The sequence below is a fragment of the Muntiacus reevesi genome, chromosome 1 (assembly GCF_963930625.1).
Source record: "Muntiacus reevesi chromosome 1, mMunRee1.1, whole genome shotgun sequence".
Taxonomy (NCBI): Eukaryota; Metazoa; Chordata; class Mammalia; order Artiodactyla; family Cervidae; genus Muntiacus; species Muntiacus reevesi.
The window spans coordinates 97316408-97337945 of NC_089249.1; the positions used below are offsets into that span (position 1 = coordinate 97316408).

Here is a 21538-nt window from a genome sequence, read left to right on the forward strand (position 1 = left end):
GATTGAAGTGATCAGTTAGAAATCAGCTTCCCACAGCTTTCCTGAACTATGTTACCTGGCAGGCACTGTGACTGCTGCTCACAGGCTGGGCTAGTAGCGCCCCCACACTGAAGTGCGGGGCCCCAGGCTGCTGCTCTGACCTCGACCAAGTGTGAATTTGGTCCAGAGCCTTGCATTGTGGGTGCTCCTGCAGGGAAAGTTTTCTTACACTCAGGAAAAAGCACTAACAGGAGTTCCCTGGTGGTCTAGTGGTTAGGATTTGGCAGTTTCATTGCCATGGCCCAAGTTCAATCCCTGGTCACAGCCGGGGGGGGGGGGGGGGGGAGGATCACAAATATGCCATCTGTTTCTTTTTTAACTTAACTTGAGCTTATTTTCTTGCTTTTGAAAAAATATAACTGGTAGTACATTTATTAACGTAATGCTTTCAGGTACATTTTTGTTGTATTTTTAAAAGTCTCAAGTCTCATTTTTTTAAAGTTTTCCCCAAGAATAGGTATGTTTTTGTTTTTGTTTTTTATTTTAGCTTATACTGAATACTGGTGCAGTGTAGTGGCAGATGTAAAAGTGTGATGTCTGGGATGTGTGTTAGGGGGATATGAACTCTGGGACACAGTGTGACAGAATTTCCAGCATGGGCAGAATTGAAGGGAGAAAGTACAAGGCTATAGAAACTGAGATGAATGAGATTTGTAGGAAGACAGAAGCATTTTTGGAAGTAATCCACTGTACAGAACCCATCCTCAGAATCATCCACTGTGCAGAACCCAACTCAGTCTTCCTCTTAGATTTCTTAAAACTTTTGGGGCAAAGGAGGATAAAGGAAGTCCAACAGTTGAAGTGCCCGTGGTACTTTCTTGTGGGGTAATGTCCTCCTGGGCTTTCTTTGGGGCAGACCCAAGTCTGTTTAAGTCGTATGGGCCTGTGGTGGTGATGGTTTAGTTGCTAAGTCATGTCCAACTCTTGCGACCCCGTGGAGTGTAGCCCACTAGGCTCCTCTGTGCTTGAGATTTCCCAGGCAGGAACACTGGAGTAGGTTGCCATTTCCTTCTCCTGCCTAGGGGCCTGTAGTCAGGTCCTCACCTTCTTATAGAGCCTCACACCACAAGCAATATAGAGGCCACACTGTGTCCAGGGAAGAGTCTTGACGGTGCTCGGATGTGGTTCTGTTACTTGTTAGCTACCAGGACCTTAGATTATTTTGTCTCAATTTCTTATGGATAAATGAAATACAGTGTTTTCCTCATAGGACTATATGCACGTATGCATGCTCAGTCTTGTCTGACTCTTTGTGACCCTGTGTATTGTAGCCTGCCAGGTTCCTCTGTCCATGGAATTTCCTAGGCAAGAATACTGGAGTGGCTCACCACTTCCTTCTCTAGGGGATCTTCCTGACCCAGGGATTGAACCCGAGTTTCTTGCATCTCATGTATTGGCAGGTGGGTTCTTAGCACTGCACCACCTGGGAAGCCCCTTGCTGTGTATTAACTAAGATTCTTCATGGATGTGCTTCGTGCTACTCCTGGGACATATAGTTTTACTCACTGTAGAGTTATATGCATTATTATGAGGCACTGCCTTGTTTTTTTGGAGAAATGAGTTCTGAGACCCAGCTGGGATCTGGTCTTGACCGACTTTCCCAGTCTCATTCATCCCTGGTGCTCTCTTGCTTGCACTCGCTGTGGAGGCCATGTGATTTTTATGCATTTCTTCCAAGAGGCCAGGCCTTTGCTTCTAACCATACCATTTCTCATGACTTTGTTTTCCTTCTCTGGCACTCAGTTCAGCCACTTCCTTGGAGGAATGAATCTCAGCTTGCCCCCTTCGTGGAATGGAGCGCTTCCCTTGTGCTGTTACTAAGCCAGTGCTTGCCCCTGGACTTAACTGTTGAGGGTTGCAGTACACTTTTTGTGCATTTGTTTTTCTGCTTCACAGGACTGTCTTCTCTTGGAGGGCTGTAGCCGTGGCTCCCGGTTCCCTGACTTGGAGCAGAGTCTGCTATGACAGAAGATCATAGTTGTTAGAGGTGTGGTCTTTGGAGCCACAACCTGGCTGTGAAATCTGCTCTCTGACTTACTGACCATGGGACTTAGAGGCCATTATTTCACTCCCTGAGCCTCAGTAGCCGCATCTGTAAGTCACAATTATGACAGTAGCCAGTGCAAAGAGTCCAGGGTAGAGTGAGTCAGGAGAGAGAGATGTAGGCTCACTCGCCCTTCCACTCTTTCCTTCCCTGTGGCATCTCTGGCTCCTCACTCCTGCTTTGGCCATGCCAGGGAGCGGGTGGAGAGCTGGGGGCTCCGTGGGGACTTCTCAGTCGTGCTTGGGTGAAGTGTGGAGGGTTCTGTGGTTGCATCCCAGCTGGTTGGCTATATGGAGTGGTGCTTGCAGTTAGACATCCTTGTTTCTGTTTGCATACAGCTTTTTCATTTCAATCAGACCCACACTAAACTGTGTTTCCATTCTCTTGGGTTAATGGATTTCTAAGGCTCATCGCTAAACGCAACGCTAATTTGTGTCACCCCAAGACTTTCCCTCATTGACGAATGTTGTTTTCATTCAGCACCCACCTTGGCTGCCGGCCTTCTGGTGTAACCCAGTCACGGTGGCTGTCACTTCCTGCTTCACAGGGCGGGACTCTCTTGGCTGTTCAGCTGAATCTGTTGCTGCTGCCACTTGCACCACAACCACGGCTTCCATTCTACTGGTATTGCTGCCCGTGCTGCTATTACTATGACTGCTCGCGCCAATATAAAAATCCTGACTTAGAGCTACTGTCTCTTAATGGCCTGTGCAGAAGGAAATGCCTATTTTTCTGTACCCGTAATAAGAAACCTTGCAAGACAGGCTTCTCTGGAATGCGGGCTGGACCATTCATTGTGTGCTTCAGGCTAGATGTGTTCCAGGTGAAAATGTGATTGGGGGTTACTTTTTCTCATTAGAGGCAATAGCGTGTACTGCTTTCATTAGCAGATTAATGGACATAGTAAAATAGGCTAATTTTGACCTCTGCACATCCCGGCCGTGGTTTTCTAGTGCAAAGACTAGAAACACATAAGGAGGATTAAAGATGCTGTTTAGTAACCTTTTTGTTTCTGGGTTCAAAGACTAATGCTAGGGTTGACAGTAAGCCTTTGAAACTAAAAGTCTAAGTTCCTGCCAAAGGAGAGGGATACAGTGCCTCTTCTGATGAAGACAAGCTGTTGAAAGCAGCAGAGGGCTTGTGTGTGTGTGTGTGTGTCTGTGTGTGATGGTGACAGCTGGCCAGGGACCTTGAAAACTAGTTAGCAGACCACCACTGAATACACACCATCATCTGGGCTGGCAACCCAGATGATGCTTATGAACATAACTGCTTACTAATTTAAAGTCTTCAATTGTTTTATATTTATTAAAATCACCAACTTCTAAAAAGACTTTTGGGGTAATTTAATAATGAAGACATCAATACATTAACATAAGTAAGAGGATATGGTGACAATTTAATGTAAATTTCCATATGAGTTCATTGGTTACCAAGGAATGATGATTATTTATTCTTTTATGCAGATAAATTGCATCATCTTACATTCATCACTTTATTAAGAAATATGTTCATCATAAAAGTGAGGATCTCTTAGAGTAATGGAAATAAAAACAAAAGTAAACAAATGGGACAATTAATTAAAGTTAAAACTTCTGCACACCAAAGGAAACTATAAACAAGATTAAAAGACAACTCTCAGAATGGGAGAAAATTGCAAATGAAACAACTGACAAAGAATTAATTTCCAAAATATACAAGCAGTTCATGTAGCTCAATACCAGAAAAACAAACATCCCCATCAAAAAAATGGGCCAAAGACCTAAACAGACCAAAGAAGACATGAAGATAGCCAATGAACACATGAAAAGTTGCTCAATGTTGATTATTATGAGAGAAGTGCAAATCAAAACTACAATGAGGTTTCACCTCACACCAGTCAGATTGGCCATCGTTAAAAAATCTATAATCAATAAATGCTGGAGAGGATTCGGAGAAAAGGGAACCTCTTGCATTATTGGTGAGAATGTAGATGGATACAGCCACTATGGAGAACAGCATGGAGATTCTTTAGAAAACTAGAAATAGAGCTATCATACAACTCAGCAATCCCACTACCAGGCATATACCCTGAGAAAACCATAATTGAAAGAGACCCTTGTACCCCAGTGTTCATTGCAGCACTTTTTACAATAGCTAGGACATGGACAGAGGAGCCTGGTGGGCTGCTGTCCACAGGGTCGCACAGAGTCGGACATGACTGAAGTGACTTTGTATGCATGCATTCATTGGAGAGGGAAATGACAACTCACTTCAGTATTCTTGCCTGGAGAATCCCAGGGACAGAGGAGCTTGGTGGGCTGCTGGCTATGGAGTCACACAGAGTCAGACATGGCTAAATGAAAGCGACTTAGCAGTAGCAGCAGGATATGGAAGTAACCTAGGTGTCCATCGACAGGTAAATGGATACAGAAATTGTCGTACATATATATATATATAATGGAATATTATTCAGCTAGAAAAAAGAATGCATTTGAGTCAGTACTCAGGAGGTGGATGAACCTAGAGCCTATTATACAGAGAGAAGTAAGTCAGAAAGGGAAAGACAAATATTGTATATTAATGCATGTGTATGGAATCTAGAAAGATAGTACTGATGAACCTATTTGCAGGGCAGCAGTGGAGATGCAGACATAGAGAACAGTGGGGGAAGGAGAGGGTAGAATGATCTGAGAGAATAGCATGGAAACATATACATTGCCATATGTAAAACAGATCACAAGTGGGAATTTGCAGTGTGACCCCAGGCGCTCAATGCAGGGGTCTGTGACAACTTAGAGGTGGGAGATGAGGTGGAGAGGATAGGATGAGAGATCAGAGGGGATTCAGGAGGGATATATGTATACCTGTGACCAATTCAAACTGATGTATGGCAGAAGCCGACACAACATTGTAAAGCAATTATCCTCCAGTTAAAAAAACTGAAAGAAGAAAATCTATGGAGATACATAGATGAAATAAATGTAGTCTCTGCTCTCAAAAATGTTCTCTCATGTACCACTGGTTGGGCAAACAGATATATAGTCCAGATAGTTATTATCACAGGTGTGAGCCTGCTGCTACAGAATATGTAGGATGTACATGTTTTTACAACTTAGCCCTATACATATGAACTTTATCATTTCAGTACTTATATATAATCCATTAAAGTATCTCATCATGGAGAAAATTTAAAAAAAACAACCCTGTAACTTTCAATGTTCCTAAATTACTATATTTGTGATTAAGCAATTAAAAAACTTATTTTCTAAAAATGAATTGCAGCATAGCATATAATCAAAACAAATAATTGGCTTTTAGTTTACTGAAAATAGGGCAGTTTTAGTTTAGAGATTTGAACACAAAACTGGAGATGAGAAATGGCCCTCCTCCATTTTTGGCCTTCTTCCTGAGTGTCCTTTAGGGTTTTCATTTATTTGTAATAATAGGACCAAGAGGAAAATGGACGATATTGTGCAGTCCTGAACTGATGCTAAGTGCAGTGTAATTATTTGATAATTATTCTGAAGGCATCTGTAAGTATGGTCTTCAAAGAACAATGGGAATGATGCCCCTTCTATGGGGACCTACTGACTCACAAGCAAAAGGGATAAAGTCCTCATAGAAGTAAAAATTATTCTTTTCTTTTAAAAAAGATTTCCGGAAGATGTAAGATTCAGTTGACCTAATCTTAAAAGACAGATGTAGTGGGAGAGAGGAGAGGATATGGTAAAACAGACAGAAATAGAAAACCCCAATAGGAGAAAAACTTGATTTATTACGGTTTCCCTTCCATGCCTTCCAGCCTGCAGTTCTCCAAAAGGGGGGAACTTGGGAGGAATTAGAATGACAAGGGTACTAGGCAGAGACTTGACAAAGTCTAAGCTGAGACAGCCCAGAAGGAAAATTCTGCTTTTACCTTAATATTTGTAGATGGGCTTCATAGTGGTCTCTTTTGTGCCTTCAGAACTGCCCATCAGCCTGTTAAGGACCACTTATAATTCGAGTTAGACCAAATGCTCAAATTCAGACTTTCCTTCAAATGAGGTAATGAGTGTCCCTCAAAGAAATGAGACCCTGGAAACTTCTTACTTAATCTGACGACCTGTCTACTGATGGTTCCTATGAAAATTACAATATGTCAACATGTCTACATGTTTATGAAGCTGTGTTAGAAATTGTTGACCTTCCCACAAGATACCATTTCTCAGTTGAGATTGAAATAACTCATTTCATAATAAGCTGTGGAGGCTTTTCCTGTTACGCAGCCTCAGTTAACACTAGTCCAATATTGCTAACAATTTTAGAGAAGTACATGCTTATTCTTTCAGATAAGAAAAAGGGAAGCAATCCTGTTTGCATTTGTCTCATTGAGAAGAGTCAAAGTGGTTTCTACATACATAGAGGAAAAGGAAACCATACACTTTATAAAAAGAGTAGAGGGAAGAGAGTCTTGAAGCATTTTACTGTGAATTTTAGCAGCGTGACCTTTAAATGTATTCTTTCTGTAACATCAGTATCGATAGCATTGAAGTGGTAACAAGAGCCACAAAGGTAAAAAGCCACTTAGCTTCATCTGTTGTGATAGCTGTTGGTTAGGAAACTGTCTAATCTAGAGAACTCTGGTCTGATGTATAATTTTCAGGGTGTCTTAGACATGGATGGTCTTAAGCTTTCCTCTCTGAGGGTTTTCTGCATCTTTATCGAGTGCTTTTCAACCTGTAGGAAATAAGCAAGCTGTTGATGTGTTTTTGAAGAGAAGGTGAGCATCGTGGCTGAAGACTAGGGACTGTGTCATTAGCATGTGTCACTTGTCACAGAATATACCAGAAAGAGGGGCTGTTGAAATATCTCCATACCAGGACTTCCCAGATTAAAATAAGAATTAATTGACTCAATTTTTGGCACCTGTTTCCTGTTCCCTAATTTGCTAAGTGACCATTTTCATTGAATCCCTTCTCTGTCTTTGCAATTCCCAGGATGGAGCTATGGTTATGAATCTGAATTCTTTTCTCCTTCACTCTTTCCACCCCACCTACATTCACTCAATTACCAGGTATTTCCTTTCCATGTTACCTTCTAGGGTTGTTTCCCTTTCTTCTTATACTCTTCTAATCCAAATCACCATGAGTTTTCCCTTATATGAACATGAGACCGTCCTGTTCTTATCTCATCTGCCTCACACAATCTCCCTAATAAAGAGAAAACAAAACCAGTTAATTCTCCACACTGCACGATGGAGCTAGTATAACAAAGCAGTTAAGGATATAGGCTCTGCAGCCAGAATGTCTGGTTTTGAGTTACAACTGCATTACTTTGGCACATGCAGTTACATAAACCTGTTTAAATGTCTAAGCCTCAGTATATATGAAAGGGAAAAACTTCCATGATTGAGTTAATGTGAAGATTAGAAGGTGTAAGCATTTAGCACAGAACTTGATATATAGCAAACACTCAAAAATAACTGAGGATTGCACTTGCCTATGTAAAACCTCGACGTTTCTTCCAGATAAAGCCTGCATCCTTTGGGCTTGCTCAGTGAGTCCCAGCTCCTCTGTCCAGCCCCGCTCTCACTGCTCCTTAGAGAGCTGTGTCCATTCTGAACCCCTTCCACTGTCCTCACCAGTCCGTTCTTTGTCTTATCTCATATTCATCCCATCCTGTGCATTTACCTGGACATCCTCACACTCTGAGTCTGGCAGGTTCCCTTCCCCCTCCCTGAACACTGAGCACTCCTCCTCTTTTTGTGACTGATGCCCACTCACCCTGCAGGGTCTCATGGATCACTTACACCGGAAAGCTGCCTCTGATACTCGAGGGCTCCTGCGGGACCTCTGAGTGACTTCTTCATGGCATTTGCCATGTTGTCATGTTACTACATGTTTCCTTGTCTGTATGCTGTGCCTGGTCTCTTTTGGTGGCAGAGTTTGGATCATACTTTCTTTTTAAAAAATACTCAGTTCTTGGCAATTTCACTCAATTAATATGTGTTTAATAAATAAGTACCCAACTGGGGGGCATTTTATGAAGTTTTATGATGCCTAGTACATAAAAGGCACCTCATTAATATGTGTTAAATGATAAAGTGCTATTGAAACCTTTTGCCTATCCTTGATTTCTGTAACGATCATACGTGGATATATTTAATATTTTAAAAATCCTAGAGTTATTTAATTCTGGTTTTAAAAGTCCTCATCCTAAATTCTGAAAAGTCTTTAAGTTCTCTTTTATGGGCTTCCCTGGTGGCTCAGATGGTAAAGAATCTGCCTGTAGTGCAGGAGACCTGAGTTTGATCTCTGGGTTGGAAAGATCCCCTGGAGAAGGGAATGACTACTCACTCTAGTATTCTTGCCTGGTGAATTCCATGGATGTAGGAGCCTGGCAGGCTACAGTGAGTCCATGGAGTCACAAAGAGTGGAACATGACTGAGGTACTAACACTTGTACTAAAAACTTAGCAAAGTTATGTAATTTTTGGTCAAACATAAAATATGGTTATGAAATGAAATAATGAAATGTATTTGTCTTTGCCCATCATACACCAGGTCTGAAGGCAGAGGTTTTGAGCTGCTAAATACAAAGTGTCAGTGTTTCGAAGACCAGTAACATCTCTAAGCATAAAGAAACTCTTGTGCTCACTGGTCTCCAGTGAACTCAAGTTTCTTCTTTCTTAACAGTGTGGGATAAGAGTTGGCTTATTAGGCGTGCCACAAAGAAAATGATAGGCTTTGTTTACATTAACTCTTACCGTTGCTGGTGATACATTGCTTCAGCAAAGGGTGGAGTTACAGGTTCTTTTGATGTAATTGGTTCATGTAATTTGGGAACAGCCTGATGCTCAGACTTGTTCTCTAAATACCATTTACTATAAAACTTGAAAAGGAACTGTTTGGAGAAGTGGCTGATTATAGAACTTGGGCAGAAAAAACATGAGGTGGGCCTAGGACGGTTTGATATAATAAAGCAAAGACTAATGGAGTCATGTCAAAAGGTCACAGAAGCCAGTTTGAAGAGACCCCCAGTGGCCAAATTCAGGACAGTCTGAACATCCAAAAGAATAATGATCGCAATTAATTATTACACAAGCAAAGATTTCAAAAAAAGGAAGGGAGGAGGGCAGGGGAAGCTTGTTTTTCAGTGAGAATATCAGCCAATAAATGTGGAAGGGAAGATAGAATTTTGCTGTCCCAAATGGAGTAATTAAAGCAAGGGTTATCAGTGGATGAAAAGTGGTGAAAAATTATTGGGAAAAAGAACAGCTGCATGGTTAACAAATTATTGCTCTCAGGATTTCTTAATATAGAAGAGAACCTGTACCTTTATAAAAGATACATGTGACAATAACCATCTTAACCAAGTGATCAAGCCTAGTGTCAATAATAATGGGTTACCCTAACATTTTGTGTCTTTTGATATGATGAAATATGAAATTCACAGTATAAAATATTTTTTCCAAAACTGTTTAACTTGTATCTTGATGTAGCTTTGGTTCATAGGAGATACAAGCAATGGGGGAACTAATTCAGTGATACCATGAAGAAATAATTAGACACCTCCAGAATGCGGGACATTCTATAACATATCTGGGTCTGTACTGTTCTAAAATCAGTGTCATGGAAAAAAAAAAAAAGAAAAATTTTTAGATTAAAAATACTGCAAAAAATAAAGAATAATGGATAAAATTGAATTGGATCCTAGACTGGGTATGGGTTGGGGGAAGCAGTTTAAAAAGACATTGGGTGGGCGATTGATGAAATTTGGATATGGGATGGATATGGAATAATATGGAATTATTGTTAATTTTCTGAGGTCCGTAGTGGTATTATACATATTTAGGAAAGTGTCCTTATTCCTAGGAAATGCATGTAGGGTTATTTAGCAGTGAAGTGCTGTGATGTCTGAACTTACTTTCACATTCAAATTTTTATGATTAAATAAGAGAAATGGCTGGCACACAAAATCCCCTATGGCAGTATGTTATTGTTGTTGAGTAAATGGAATGTTCATTGTACTATTCTTTCAATTTTTCTTTTGGTTTGGGGGAAAAAAAACTGGGAAAGGAAAGAGTTCAACATAGCAAAAGCCTGGGGTGGGTGGGCTGGCAGGCCCAGCTCTATCCAGGGCTTCTGTGATGACATTAGTGTCTGCTTCCTCCATCCCTCAACTTTCTTCTGCGCTTGCACAGAGCCCTTAGCGGAAGCGTAATCCTAGTGTTACTAGCCAGTTTGGGGGTAACTATGAAAATCTCTAGCCGTGATTAATAGAGAAGCTTGTTTTATTCATTTTCAGTATCCCCAGTGTCTGGAACATTGTAGGCATTCAAAAACTGTTGACTGAAAAAATACATAAATAAAAGGGTGACCAAACTTCATGACTGCCTGGAAATGTAGAACGTACCAGTGATTTTCTTCAAATTCAGTAAATATTTGTGGAATTGAATTATTTAAGGGGCAAATAAGGTTAAGGTTGATTTCAGAAGCTAGGGAAAGTTCTGTTTTTAAATGATCTCTTGTAATGCATTCAATGATGACTGTATTTTTTTCTTCTTTTTTTTGCCTTCAGTAATACTTTTCTGAATTAACGATCAAAGCCCTTGAATGGAACTCTACTGTAGTTTTTCCGACACGGGGGAAAATTTGAGTTTGGTGTGAAATCTTCAGAGGGTAGCATGTGCAATTATGCTTTGTTCCTTGGTGAGCTATGAGTTGGGCACTTAATTATGTAAAAAATATTGCAAGAGCGCCGTTGCATAATCCCCAAGAGAGTAATTATTGTCTATCTTGGCAGAATGCAAGGCTTTTAATCTGTAAATAAGCAGTTCTATGTGGAAGAGCTACATGCAGAGTGATTCTGTGTCATAAAGGTCTCTTATGAATTTTTAAAAATGAAAGCAGTAACTGTATGTGCAGATTGGCTGCTGCTTTTGTGCTTCAAAGGGTTTATGATGTTTCCCCTGTGGTTTTAACCCCTCCTGAAATATTTAAGCCTCAAGAAGGATTCCTGTAAAGGGTAAAACTATGTCTGGGTTAAGCCCATGCAAAACCTGAATGTTTCCAAAGTGGAAAAAGTAAAATGTGCTTTCTGCAAATTAAAAAACAAACCAAGATGGAAAACAACAACAAATAAAATGTTGACAGTGTTGTTTTTTTTTTTTAAACACAAAGTTGCGATAATAGACTAATAGATTTCTCACCTATTGGAGATTAATAACTTTATTTTTAATGTGTGCCATTCCAACTATTTCTGAAATTCACTTTTGGAGTATGTGTGTCCTTTGCTTAGTTGGATCTGAAGCTTAGATGCTGAAAGTAAATTCTGTTGGTTAAGTGGCGATGGCGGCTGCCTTGCCTCTTGTCCCTGTTGGTGTGGATGACCTGAGTGTGTTCTCCAGGGTCAGCTTCTGTGCCTGAGCATCAGACCTTTTTCCTTTGCCCACTCAAGGACTTCATTTGGGTGACTGTGCCTCTCCCTTGCTAGAAACACGTTGTAAACAGCTTCCATTGTTAAAAAGCTCTTCCTTGACCTCTCTTTCTTGCATACGACCTCCTCAATCCTCTATTTCCTTTTGCAGCAAAACTCCTCAGAATCTATTGATATAGTCTGTCTTTACTTTCTGTCTTCCTGTTGTGTCTTGAAGCTGCTCCATAGAGCATTTCTCCACCCCTATCCTCCACATGGAACTTGCTTTTGTCAGGGTGCACCTATTACAATCATACAGCCAGATTTCAAGGAAAACACCTGGTCAAATCTTATTTGAATAGCAGTAGCATCTGACACAGATTATCACTCCTTCTTTCTAGAAACAGCTTCCTTACTTGGCTTCAGGGAAAGCCTCTTCACTTGGTTGTTCTCCTTCATCACCAGGTCCCTCTTCCTCAGCCCCTTTGCAGGCTCCTTTTCTTTTCCTGGTTTAAGATGACCTGACCCCAGATTCTCTCCTCTTCTCTCCTTTCTCTCAAAGTCATCTCAGATAATATCATGGTTTAAAAATGTTTTGTATACCCCGAAGACTCAGGTTTATGTCTGGAATACACACCTGTGCCCTGAACTCCAGAATCGTATATCCAGTTGTCTGCTGTCCCATGTCCCATGGATGACTAATTCAGTTCAGTTCAGTTGTTCAGTCATGTCCGACTCTTTGTGACCCCATGGACTGCAGCACGCCAGGCCTCCCTGTCTGTCACCAACTCCTGGAGCTTACTCAAACCCATGTCCATCGAGTCGGTGATGCCATCTAGCCATCTCAGCCTCTGTCGTCCCCTTCTCCTCCTGCCCCCAATCCCTCCCAGCATCAGGGTCTTATCCAATGAGTCAGCTCTTCGCATGAGGTGGCCAAAGTATTGAAGTTTCAGCTTCAGCATCAGTCCTTCCAATGAACACCCAGGACTGATCTCCTTTAGGATGGACTGGTTGGCTTATAGGCATCTCCAATTAAGAGTCAAAATTGAACACTTCATCTTCCCATGGCTGTCTCTCACCTGGATTATTGTAATAGCTTCCTATCCAGTGTTACCCTCTCTAACCTTGCTCCAACCCCTTCTGATCTGTGTGTGTATATATATATATATATATAAAAGCTCTGAAAAAAGAGCAGTAGGAACTGCTGTAGTCCAGGAGGAGATGGAACAGCAGCTGGGCTGGGTGTTAGAACAGAAAAGGGAAAAGAGAGAGGGTTATTGGATAGAGGAAAGGTAAAGTCCAAGCATAGAGGCAGGAATGAGCATGGAGTAAGGAGCCAGGAGGAGACCAGCCTGGCTGCATGGTGGGGCACGTGACAGAGGACCTTAAAAGCTCAATACGTCTGTGCATATTTTGAGTAAGAGAGAGGGGCCTGTTTACACACCTGCACCTGAAACTTTAGCACCATGCTGTTCATTATGACAGCAGTTAACCACATATGGCTATGGAGCACTTGAAATGGGGCTGGTCTGAACTGAGATATGCTGGGAATTCCCTGGTGGTCCAGTGGTTAGGATGCTTTCACTGCCAAGAGTGTGGGTTCAATCCCTTTTTGGGGAACTAAGATCCCACAAACCATGTAGCACAACCCTTCCCCCTACAAAAAATAACAAGTGAATTGAGATATGCTATAAATGTACAAAGCATATTAGTTTTCAAAGACTTAGTACCAAAACTACCAGAACTAATTTTATTTAAATGTTTTATATCGATCATTTGTTGAATAGTAGTATTAGTATTTTTAATATAGAGTTAAGTATTATTAGAAAAAAATAAGCTACAAGGATATATTGTACAGAACACAGAATATAGCCAACAAATTTTAACTTTAAATAGAGTGTAATCTATAAAATTGAATCTCTGTTATACACCTGAAAACTAATATAATAATGTTAATCAACTATACTTCAATAAAATTTTTTTAAAAGAAAGAAAGAAAAAAAAACCTTTAAAATATCAGATCATATCCCAGTTCTGTCCCAAGGTATCCAGTGACTTTCCATCTCAGTCAGAGCAAAAGCCTGTCCAGCAGGGTTCTTTCTCATCTGACTTCACTGCCTTTCCAGCTCATCTCCTACCTTCCTCTTTGTCATCCATTCTGCTCTGTCCATCTTGGCCTCTCCCTCAGACATAACCTCAGAAGCTTCCACCCCAGGACCTTGACATAGGATGCTACTTAATGCTGAATACTCTGTCCTGTAGTTCTGCGTGGTTGCTCCATCCCCACCTTCACAGCTTCCCTGCTTATCCTTAACTCTTCCCACCGACTCCTTCTCTAACCATCTCACTGAGGCTCCCTCCACCCACCCCAGGACTCCTGAGCCCTTCTCCTGGCTTTAGTTTTCTCTATTGCACTTACCACCATACAAAAATAAAAAGAGTTACTGTTTTGTTTTTGTTGCTGAGTTGGTTCCTGTTTGTCTCCTTTTATTAGACTGTAAGTATTATGAGGGCAGACTTTTGTCTTCCTTGTTCACAGCTGTATCACGGTGCCTGGGAGAGAGTGGGTAATCATTAAATATTGCTGGCAGGGTAATGGAAAACACCCTCAAGAGCAGATGGATTCTTCCTTGGCATTTTCTCAGCATTCTGGGTGTGAGAGAGGATAGGTAGTATTTAGAATGAGTCACTGTATACTAACAGCTATTTCTCATTCCTTAGTTTCTCTGTTTGAAGAACATAAGGACATTCCTCACGGCCTGTTGTGAGACATTTGGAATGAGAAAGAGTGAACTGTTCGAGGCCTTTGACCTGTTTGATGTCCGTGACTTTGGAAAGGTAATTACTTTTTATTTTTTAATGTATTTTTAAACTTGAGAACACTTTATCAAATACATTTGCTTATCTTGAAGTAGGACATGTGACTCAAGTGTTGTGTGCATTATGTAGTTAATTAAATTTTACATATAGGTGGCTTAGCAAAAAAATGTACAAATGAGAGTATAATTATTGTTATTATTATTTTTTATTTAAAGCAGTATAAGGGGAATCTTTTATCCAGATATAACTTTTCATGTTGGTTATCTCAGAAAGCAGGACTACTCTTTTCCTTCTTTTAGATAGTTTGTTGGGCTGTCCTAACTGAGGACCGGTATTCTTTCCTTTCAGACTTCTCCAAAACTGAAGGACACCTAATACTTGAAAGCTGAGAATGTTCTGTTTTCTGTTTTGACACTTGGGTCAGTGACTTGCAGAGGACATGAAATTGCTGAAATGTTTGAGGCTGTTGAATAACTGTTGTTGCCTTGATTTCAGCAGATACATGTCAGATTTTTAGATTTCAGTGATATGTGTCATGCATAAATTGGTTCTTTTTGCTTTTTCTTTTCTAATTGGTGGAAAGTTGCTTTACAATGTTGTGTTAATTTCTGCTGTACAGCGTGCAAGTCAGTCGTATTCATCCATATATTCCCTTGTTCTTGAGCCTCTCTCCCCTCCCCCACCCAACCCTTCTAGGTCATCAGAGTATCAGGCTGGGCTCCCTGGGGTACACAGCAACCTCCCAATAACTATTTTATACGTGATAGTGCACAATGTCAGTGCTACTTTGCTCGGTTCTTCCCACACTTACCTTCTCCCACTGTGTCCACAAGTCCATTCTCTACTAGGTGTAAATTGGTTTTAATATTTGCTCATATTGGATGTACACCAAGCATTTGTGTATAATAGTTGGCAACCTTTCAAAAGAATGGAAAGAAAATGGATAGGAATCATCCTATCAAAAGTTATATTCATTTATTTTGAAGTGATTAAGCATACAGGCAGTTAGGTAACCCCTGTTGATGTAATTGCATTATGAAAATACAGAAGCAGGGAAAAACCTAAACAATACTGAGAAATTTGCTCTTACTCTGATGATTGACATGCTAGTATCTCATCAAAAGGCTGTTTGAGAGTGATACTTTATTTGATTTTTATGTTGTAATATTTGATTATAAAATAAAAACCAAGCAGTGGATTGGTTTGCTTGGCAATGGGAATAAATAGTACAAAGTTGAAACAGAAATGTAGGAAATTTAATGCTGACATGCAACAAGCATGGGAAAGCCCCCCTGTCCAGGGAGAGAGAAGGCTTGGGTTTGCTCTTGGTCACTTTGTGATCTTCTGAACGTCAGCAGTCTCCTCCATCATCAGACCACCTGCCCGCTTAGTAGTCTGTGCAAAAGGAAATAAGTATAAGGATATGGTTTCTAGAATTCGTCTTTTCTCTGGCCAGCTGTGATTTAGTTGTCTTGAGGTCCAGCAATGTGTTGGAGGATAACGTATGATGACAATTACAAGGAACTGAAAGCAAAGGCTCCTTTTGTAAAGAGGTGGTGGCATGTTTGTCTTTGGCCATGAAGTAGAGCCATGAAGATGGAGAGAAATCAGATAGAACCCCTGATGAAGTGGGTAGTTCTATAGTTTGTTCGCCCCACAAAAATGCCTTATCGGTTTAGAAAGATATCTTTTGCTATTCTTTGACGTTTTCTCTTTATTTTTTTTTTTTTTAAATCTTCTTCCGTTGTCCTTTATTTTCTTCCTCTTTTTTGGGGAAATGAAAAATGAAAATGAATTGGGGAAATGAAAAATGAAAGAAAAGTCTTGACTTTTAAAAGATTTTCAGAAAGTTCGTCTTTTTTTTTTGGCATTTGCACAAACAAAAATGGTGTTGACAAAGACTGGGAAGTCATAAAAATTGTTTAGAAATGCATGGCTTTGTTTTAGTGGAATAATGTTTCACACTAGATTAATTAGATAATGCAAGCTTTGTAGGAGAGCTAAGGTTATAGAAAGTTAAATGTAAAGGAATTAACCATATGTATTGTAGTGTACAAGCATTATTGTAGTTCTGACTTTTTAAAGTATTTTGGCAGTGGTAAGTCTGAAGCAGAATTAAACTTGAGGTTGCAGATGAGAACTTATTCCTATGTTAACATTTTAAAATCACATACAATTTTGCTACGGCCAAGATTCGTGCAACTCTTGTTTCAGAACTGTATTTAAGCTAAATAAATTACTGAAAATTAAAGAATTTAAGGGGTTGTTCAATAATTTACCAGTATTACTACTATTAAACATTATTATTCTAAGCAAAACCACCCCTGCCACCATTTACTGAACGCTTTGGATGTAGCAGGTATCTTTCCAGTCTTCAAATATATTTTTTAATCTTCATATGAGGTGTAAGTACCTGTACTATTTTCCTCCTTGTACAAATGAGCAAACCTGTGTCTGAAATCCACATTTCATCTAGTAGAGATTGGAGCAGTGGTTTGACCCCAGATATGAATGGTTCTCCACTGCTGCACAGGAGTAGGTTTGCCTTGACCGGCACTGTCCTAAGTGCTTTGCAAGTATAAACTCAATTCTCATAGCAATCCCACTGTGAAAATACAGGGCTTTCCCAATGGCTCAGTGGGTAAATAATCTGCCAGCAATGCAGAAGACATAGGAGACATAGGTTCGATCCCTGGGTCGGGAAGATCCCTTGAGGAAGAAATGGCAACCCACTCCAATATTCTTGCCTGAAAAATCACATGGACAGAGGAGCCTAGTGGGCTACAGTCCAAAGGTTCCCAAAGAGTCAGGCACGACTGAGTGACTAAGCACACAATAAATATGAAGGTCCTATTACTGTACCCATTTGCAGATCCTAGATTGTAAGTGGTGAAACTTGGACAGTTGATGCAGTTTACCATCTTTAAATTAAGAAACATTAATAGAGCATTAATTTAGAGACAAAGTAATTTCTGGTATTGTGGTTATCAATTTTAACAGGATGTAGACAGGTTAGTTTGTGTCTCTCTGTTCCTTGAAGTGTAATTAAAATTTTTCATTAACTTAAAAAATCTCTTTCTGTGTGCTCCCCATCTACCTTCGTTTATACAAATAGTGAATCTAGGATCCATGTATGTTTGGTACCTTTTCACCTAGAAATGTATTAGTTGCAATAACAGTACATATATATATATTTTTTAAATAGCATTTTGAAGCTTGGAGATTGTTTTAGATCACTGAGCTTATTTGATTCTCATATTAGTCTTGGTGAAGGAAGGAAGCAAGTGTTCCAGCTTTTCCGATGAGGAAACCGGGGGGGTGGGGAGGTTAAATGGTGACTTCAAGGTCGCTTTACTTGGAGATCAAGCAAGATCTGGAGCTCAGAATTCTGACGTCCCAGCCTTCTGCTTTTCTTGTTTGTGCCTATATCTTGGGCCTCAGTGCTGTGCTGATGCTTGCCTGAGGAAAAAGATGAGCTCACAGGAGAAAAACCAAAGGAATGTATTCAATAAAAAAGCACAAGCAATTTGTCACTTGGAATTAATTATGCTTTATCTTTAGAAAGAGAGGAAAGATTTAAGATACTGCATGAATTAGATTTAGGATACTGTGTGTGTTCACATGAATAAGTAATTTTCCTTTTCGCTTATGAGATAGTGAAGGGCATACAGTTTGGGTACTCTAGAAGGGCTTGTGATAATTTAGCCTTTCAGCGTCACCTTTAATTTCTAGTATTGAGCTCTTAACTCACTGAAAATACAGTGTTAGTTCAAACTTACATGTCAACAAAAATTAGAATAAGTTCTCAACACTTTTAGTACATTGGTTATAAAATCAAACAGGGTTGTAGAATGAGTTGAGTAACTTGAACTCATTCATGAGTCAGCAGAGAGAGGTCTTAAAGTTCATTCTGACTTTGAGGGCTATTAAATATAGTTGGCTCTTGAATAACAGGGGTTTGAACCTCTTGGGTCCACTCACAGCAGATTTTTTTCAGTAAGTACTACAGATCTGTGTTGGTTGAATTCACAGGTGCAGAATTGTGGATATGGAGGAAACGTGTATACGGAGGGCTGACTGTAAATTATACTCAAATTTTCAACTGTGGGGAGTCCACTGTTGTTCAAGGGTCAGCTGTGCTGAACAAGGTTCCTGCCAGAGTAGAGTCCTGGCCTGAGCCTGCTGAGTCTCCCCTCTGCTCTTAGGTTGGTGGAGCTTATGTGCCCTGGTGGTTCAGAGACTAAAGAATCTGCCTGCAGTGAGGGAGACCTGGGTTCAGTCCCTGAGTCAGGAATATCCCCTGGAGAAGGAAATGGCAACCCTCTTCAGTATTCTTGCCTAGAGAATTCCAGGGACAGAGGAGCCTGGTGGACTGCACTCTATGGGATCACTAAAAGTCGGATACGACTGAGCGACTCACACTTTCACTTTTCACCACCTCTTTCTGCCTATGTTTTTGTGTTTTTGTGCAAAGTCTTTTCAGAAAGATTAGCTCCTTCTCTGACTTTCTAGTAACAACAAGAAAAAAAAAGTAAATTTTGTTAGTTGACAACTTTGCTTCAGAAATGTAATTTAAAAAATCCTTTCTCCCCAGGAATGTTAGAAATTATTAATTATATTACTTTTTATGTTGCAACAGGATCTATAAATTGGCTCACTTTCATGCTGCATATAACAGATTTTCAGTTCCTCTGTTCAGATTGTCATTGTCTGATGAACACTTTTGTTGTTTGGAAATATCTCCTACTGAGCTGTCTGTTGGCACATTTACAGTGCGGAAACACATGGGATTTTTCTTTAATGAGACCATTTCTAGTGAGTAACAGAAATCAGGCGACTACTGCTGTCCACATGAGTGATGAAGTCAGTTCCTTCCCTTGACGGCTCTGGGTAGATATAAGGGCCTGCTTCCCTCTACCCACAGATGTCACGTCTTTTGTTTCAAGTGTTATAAAGCACCTGGCAAGTGTAAGGTGATATGTTTTCTTGAATCACAGAATCACACCTGGCTGAACATAGTTCCAGTTGATTTTAATAGTGATAGGGTAGTTTCTATATGTTCAAGTTTAGGACAGGCACCTTCTATAGGAATTTAGAGCATTAGCTTAAGGGTGAGTTGGGGATTCAGGTTTAAAAGTTATTGAGAAAAGGTAGTGTCATAGTTTTGTAGGAGAATGTCATTTCTGAATTGGATTGCAGTTTGCATTCTGGTTACATTCTGTATAATATATGATCTTGTGCAAGACTACTTAAGCTATTTGAGCTTCAGTTTCCTTATCTATGAAGATAATGGTGACCTCCTCCAAAAGGTCCCGTGCATGCACTGCTGCACTCAATTGCCCCTGACCCTGCACCAGGCCAACGCTGGCCCATGCCTCTGCCAGAGACTCCTGGACAGTCACAGGCAAGTCTGGGTCAGTCTCTTGTGGGGTCACTGATCCTTTCTCCTGAGTCCTGGTGTGCATGAGGTTTTGTTTATACCCTCCAAAAGTCTGTTTCCCCAGTCCTTACCTGCCTCTTGAGAAATCTGTATGCAGATCAAGAAGCAACAGTTAGAACTGGACATGGAACAACAGACCAGTTCCAAATCCAGAAAGGAGTATGTCAAGGCTGCATATATTGTCACTGTGCGTATTAACTTATATGCAGAGTACATCATGTGAAATGCCGGGCTGGATGAAGCACAAGCTGGAATCAAGATTGCCAGGAGAAATACCAATAACCTCAGATATGCAGATGACACCACCCTTATGGCAGAAAGCAAAGAAGAACTAAAGAGCCTCTTGATGAACGTGAAAGAGGAGAGTGAAAAAGTTGGCTTAAAACTCAACATTCAGAAAACTAAGATCATGGCATCCCGTCCTATCACTTCATGGCAAATGATGGGGAAACAATGGAAACAGTGAGAGACTTTATTTTTTTGGGCTTCCAAATCACTGCAGATGGTGATTGCAGCCATGAAATTAAAAGATGCCTGCTTCTTGGAAGAAAAGCTATGGCCAACCTAGGCAGCTTTTAAAAAGCAGAGACATTACTTTGCCAACAAAGGTCCATCTAGTCAAAGCTATAGTTTTTCTGGTAGTCATGTATGAATGTAAGAGTTGGACTATAAAGAAAGCTGAGTGCCAAAGAACTGATGCTTTTGAACTGTGGTATTGCAGAGGACTCTTGAGAGGCCCTTGGTCTTCAAGGATATCCAACCAGTCCATCCTAAAGGAAATCAGTCCTGAATATTCATTGGCAGCTGAAGCTCCAAAACTTGGCCACCTGATGCAAAGAACTGGCTCACTGGAAAAGACTGATGCTGGGAAAGATTGAAGGTGGGAGAAGGGGACAACAGAGGATGAGATTGTTGGATGGCATCACTGACTCAATGGACATGAGTTTGAGTAAGCTCCAGGAGTTGGTGATGGACAGGGAAGCCTGGCATGCTGCAGTCCATGGGGTCACAAAGAGTCGGACACAACTGAGTGAATGAACTGAGCTGAACTTCCTGATCTATAAATTGAGTTTAGGTGAGAAGTGAAATGATATATGTAAAATGCTTAAAAACAGTATCTAGGTCCAAAGTATGCAGTACTCAGTAAATATTAGCTGTTCTTACTCTTACTGTTACTATTATTACAACTATCATTACTAGTGTTAATAGGTTTCAGCTTCAGTAGTAAACACAGGGACGGATTTTTTTTCCTGTTTTTTTAAAAAAACATAGTTGTTTTAATTTGAAGGACAATTGCTTACAATATTGTGTTGGTTTCCGCCATACGTTAACATGAATCAGCCGTAGGTATACATATGTGCCCTCCCTCTAACACCTCCCTCCCACCTCTCACCCTGTATCTGCACTCTAGGTTGGAATTGTGAATGCAAGTATTAATGATGTTGGAGGAGCAATATTAGTAAATAAACTCTGTTCTTTCTACTGTGGTATAGTGTTAATCTGTTTCATCCTGTTGGCTGTCTTTCTCCCTCCTTCTGTGGCATTGGATCTCATTTGAGAAACCACCCTTTCTCCTTTTCTGATCATGTAGCTAGAGTGGTTTAATCAGTTAGAATATCCCATCCTTTTGGCCATAGTGATGAGTTCAGGGATGGGGCAAGTCACTCAGTTTAGACCTGTATCATGTGTTGTGTTGAGACATTGGCAGGACCAGCTTTGTTTTGCTCTCTGCCTGTCATGGAAAAGTGTGGATACGAGGCTTGGAGGAGGCGCAGCCATCTGTGAACCACATGAACTTTCAAAACAAACCCAGTTCAG

General features: G+C 40.4%; 1 protein-coding gene across 1 annotated transcript in view; it reads left to right on the forward strand.

Annotated features, from left to right (window-relative positions):
* The window catches only part of VAV3 (vav guanine nucleotide exchange factor 3), a 414102-nt gene that overhangs the window by 76811 nt on the left and 315753 nt on the right, over positions 1–21538 (forward strand). Inside the window, exon 2 of the mRNA XM_065907662.1 lies at positions 14182–14298. Coding sequence (XP_065763734.1) covers positions 14182–14298 — 117 coding nt within the window. The remainder of the gene's footprint in view (positions 1–14181; positions 14299–21538) is intronic.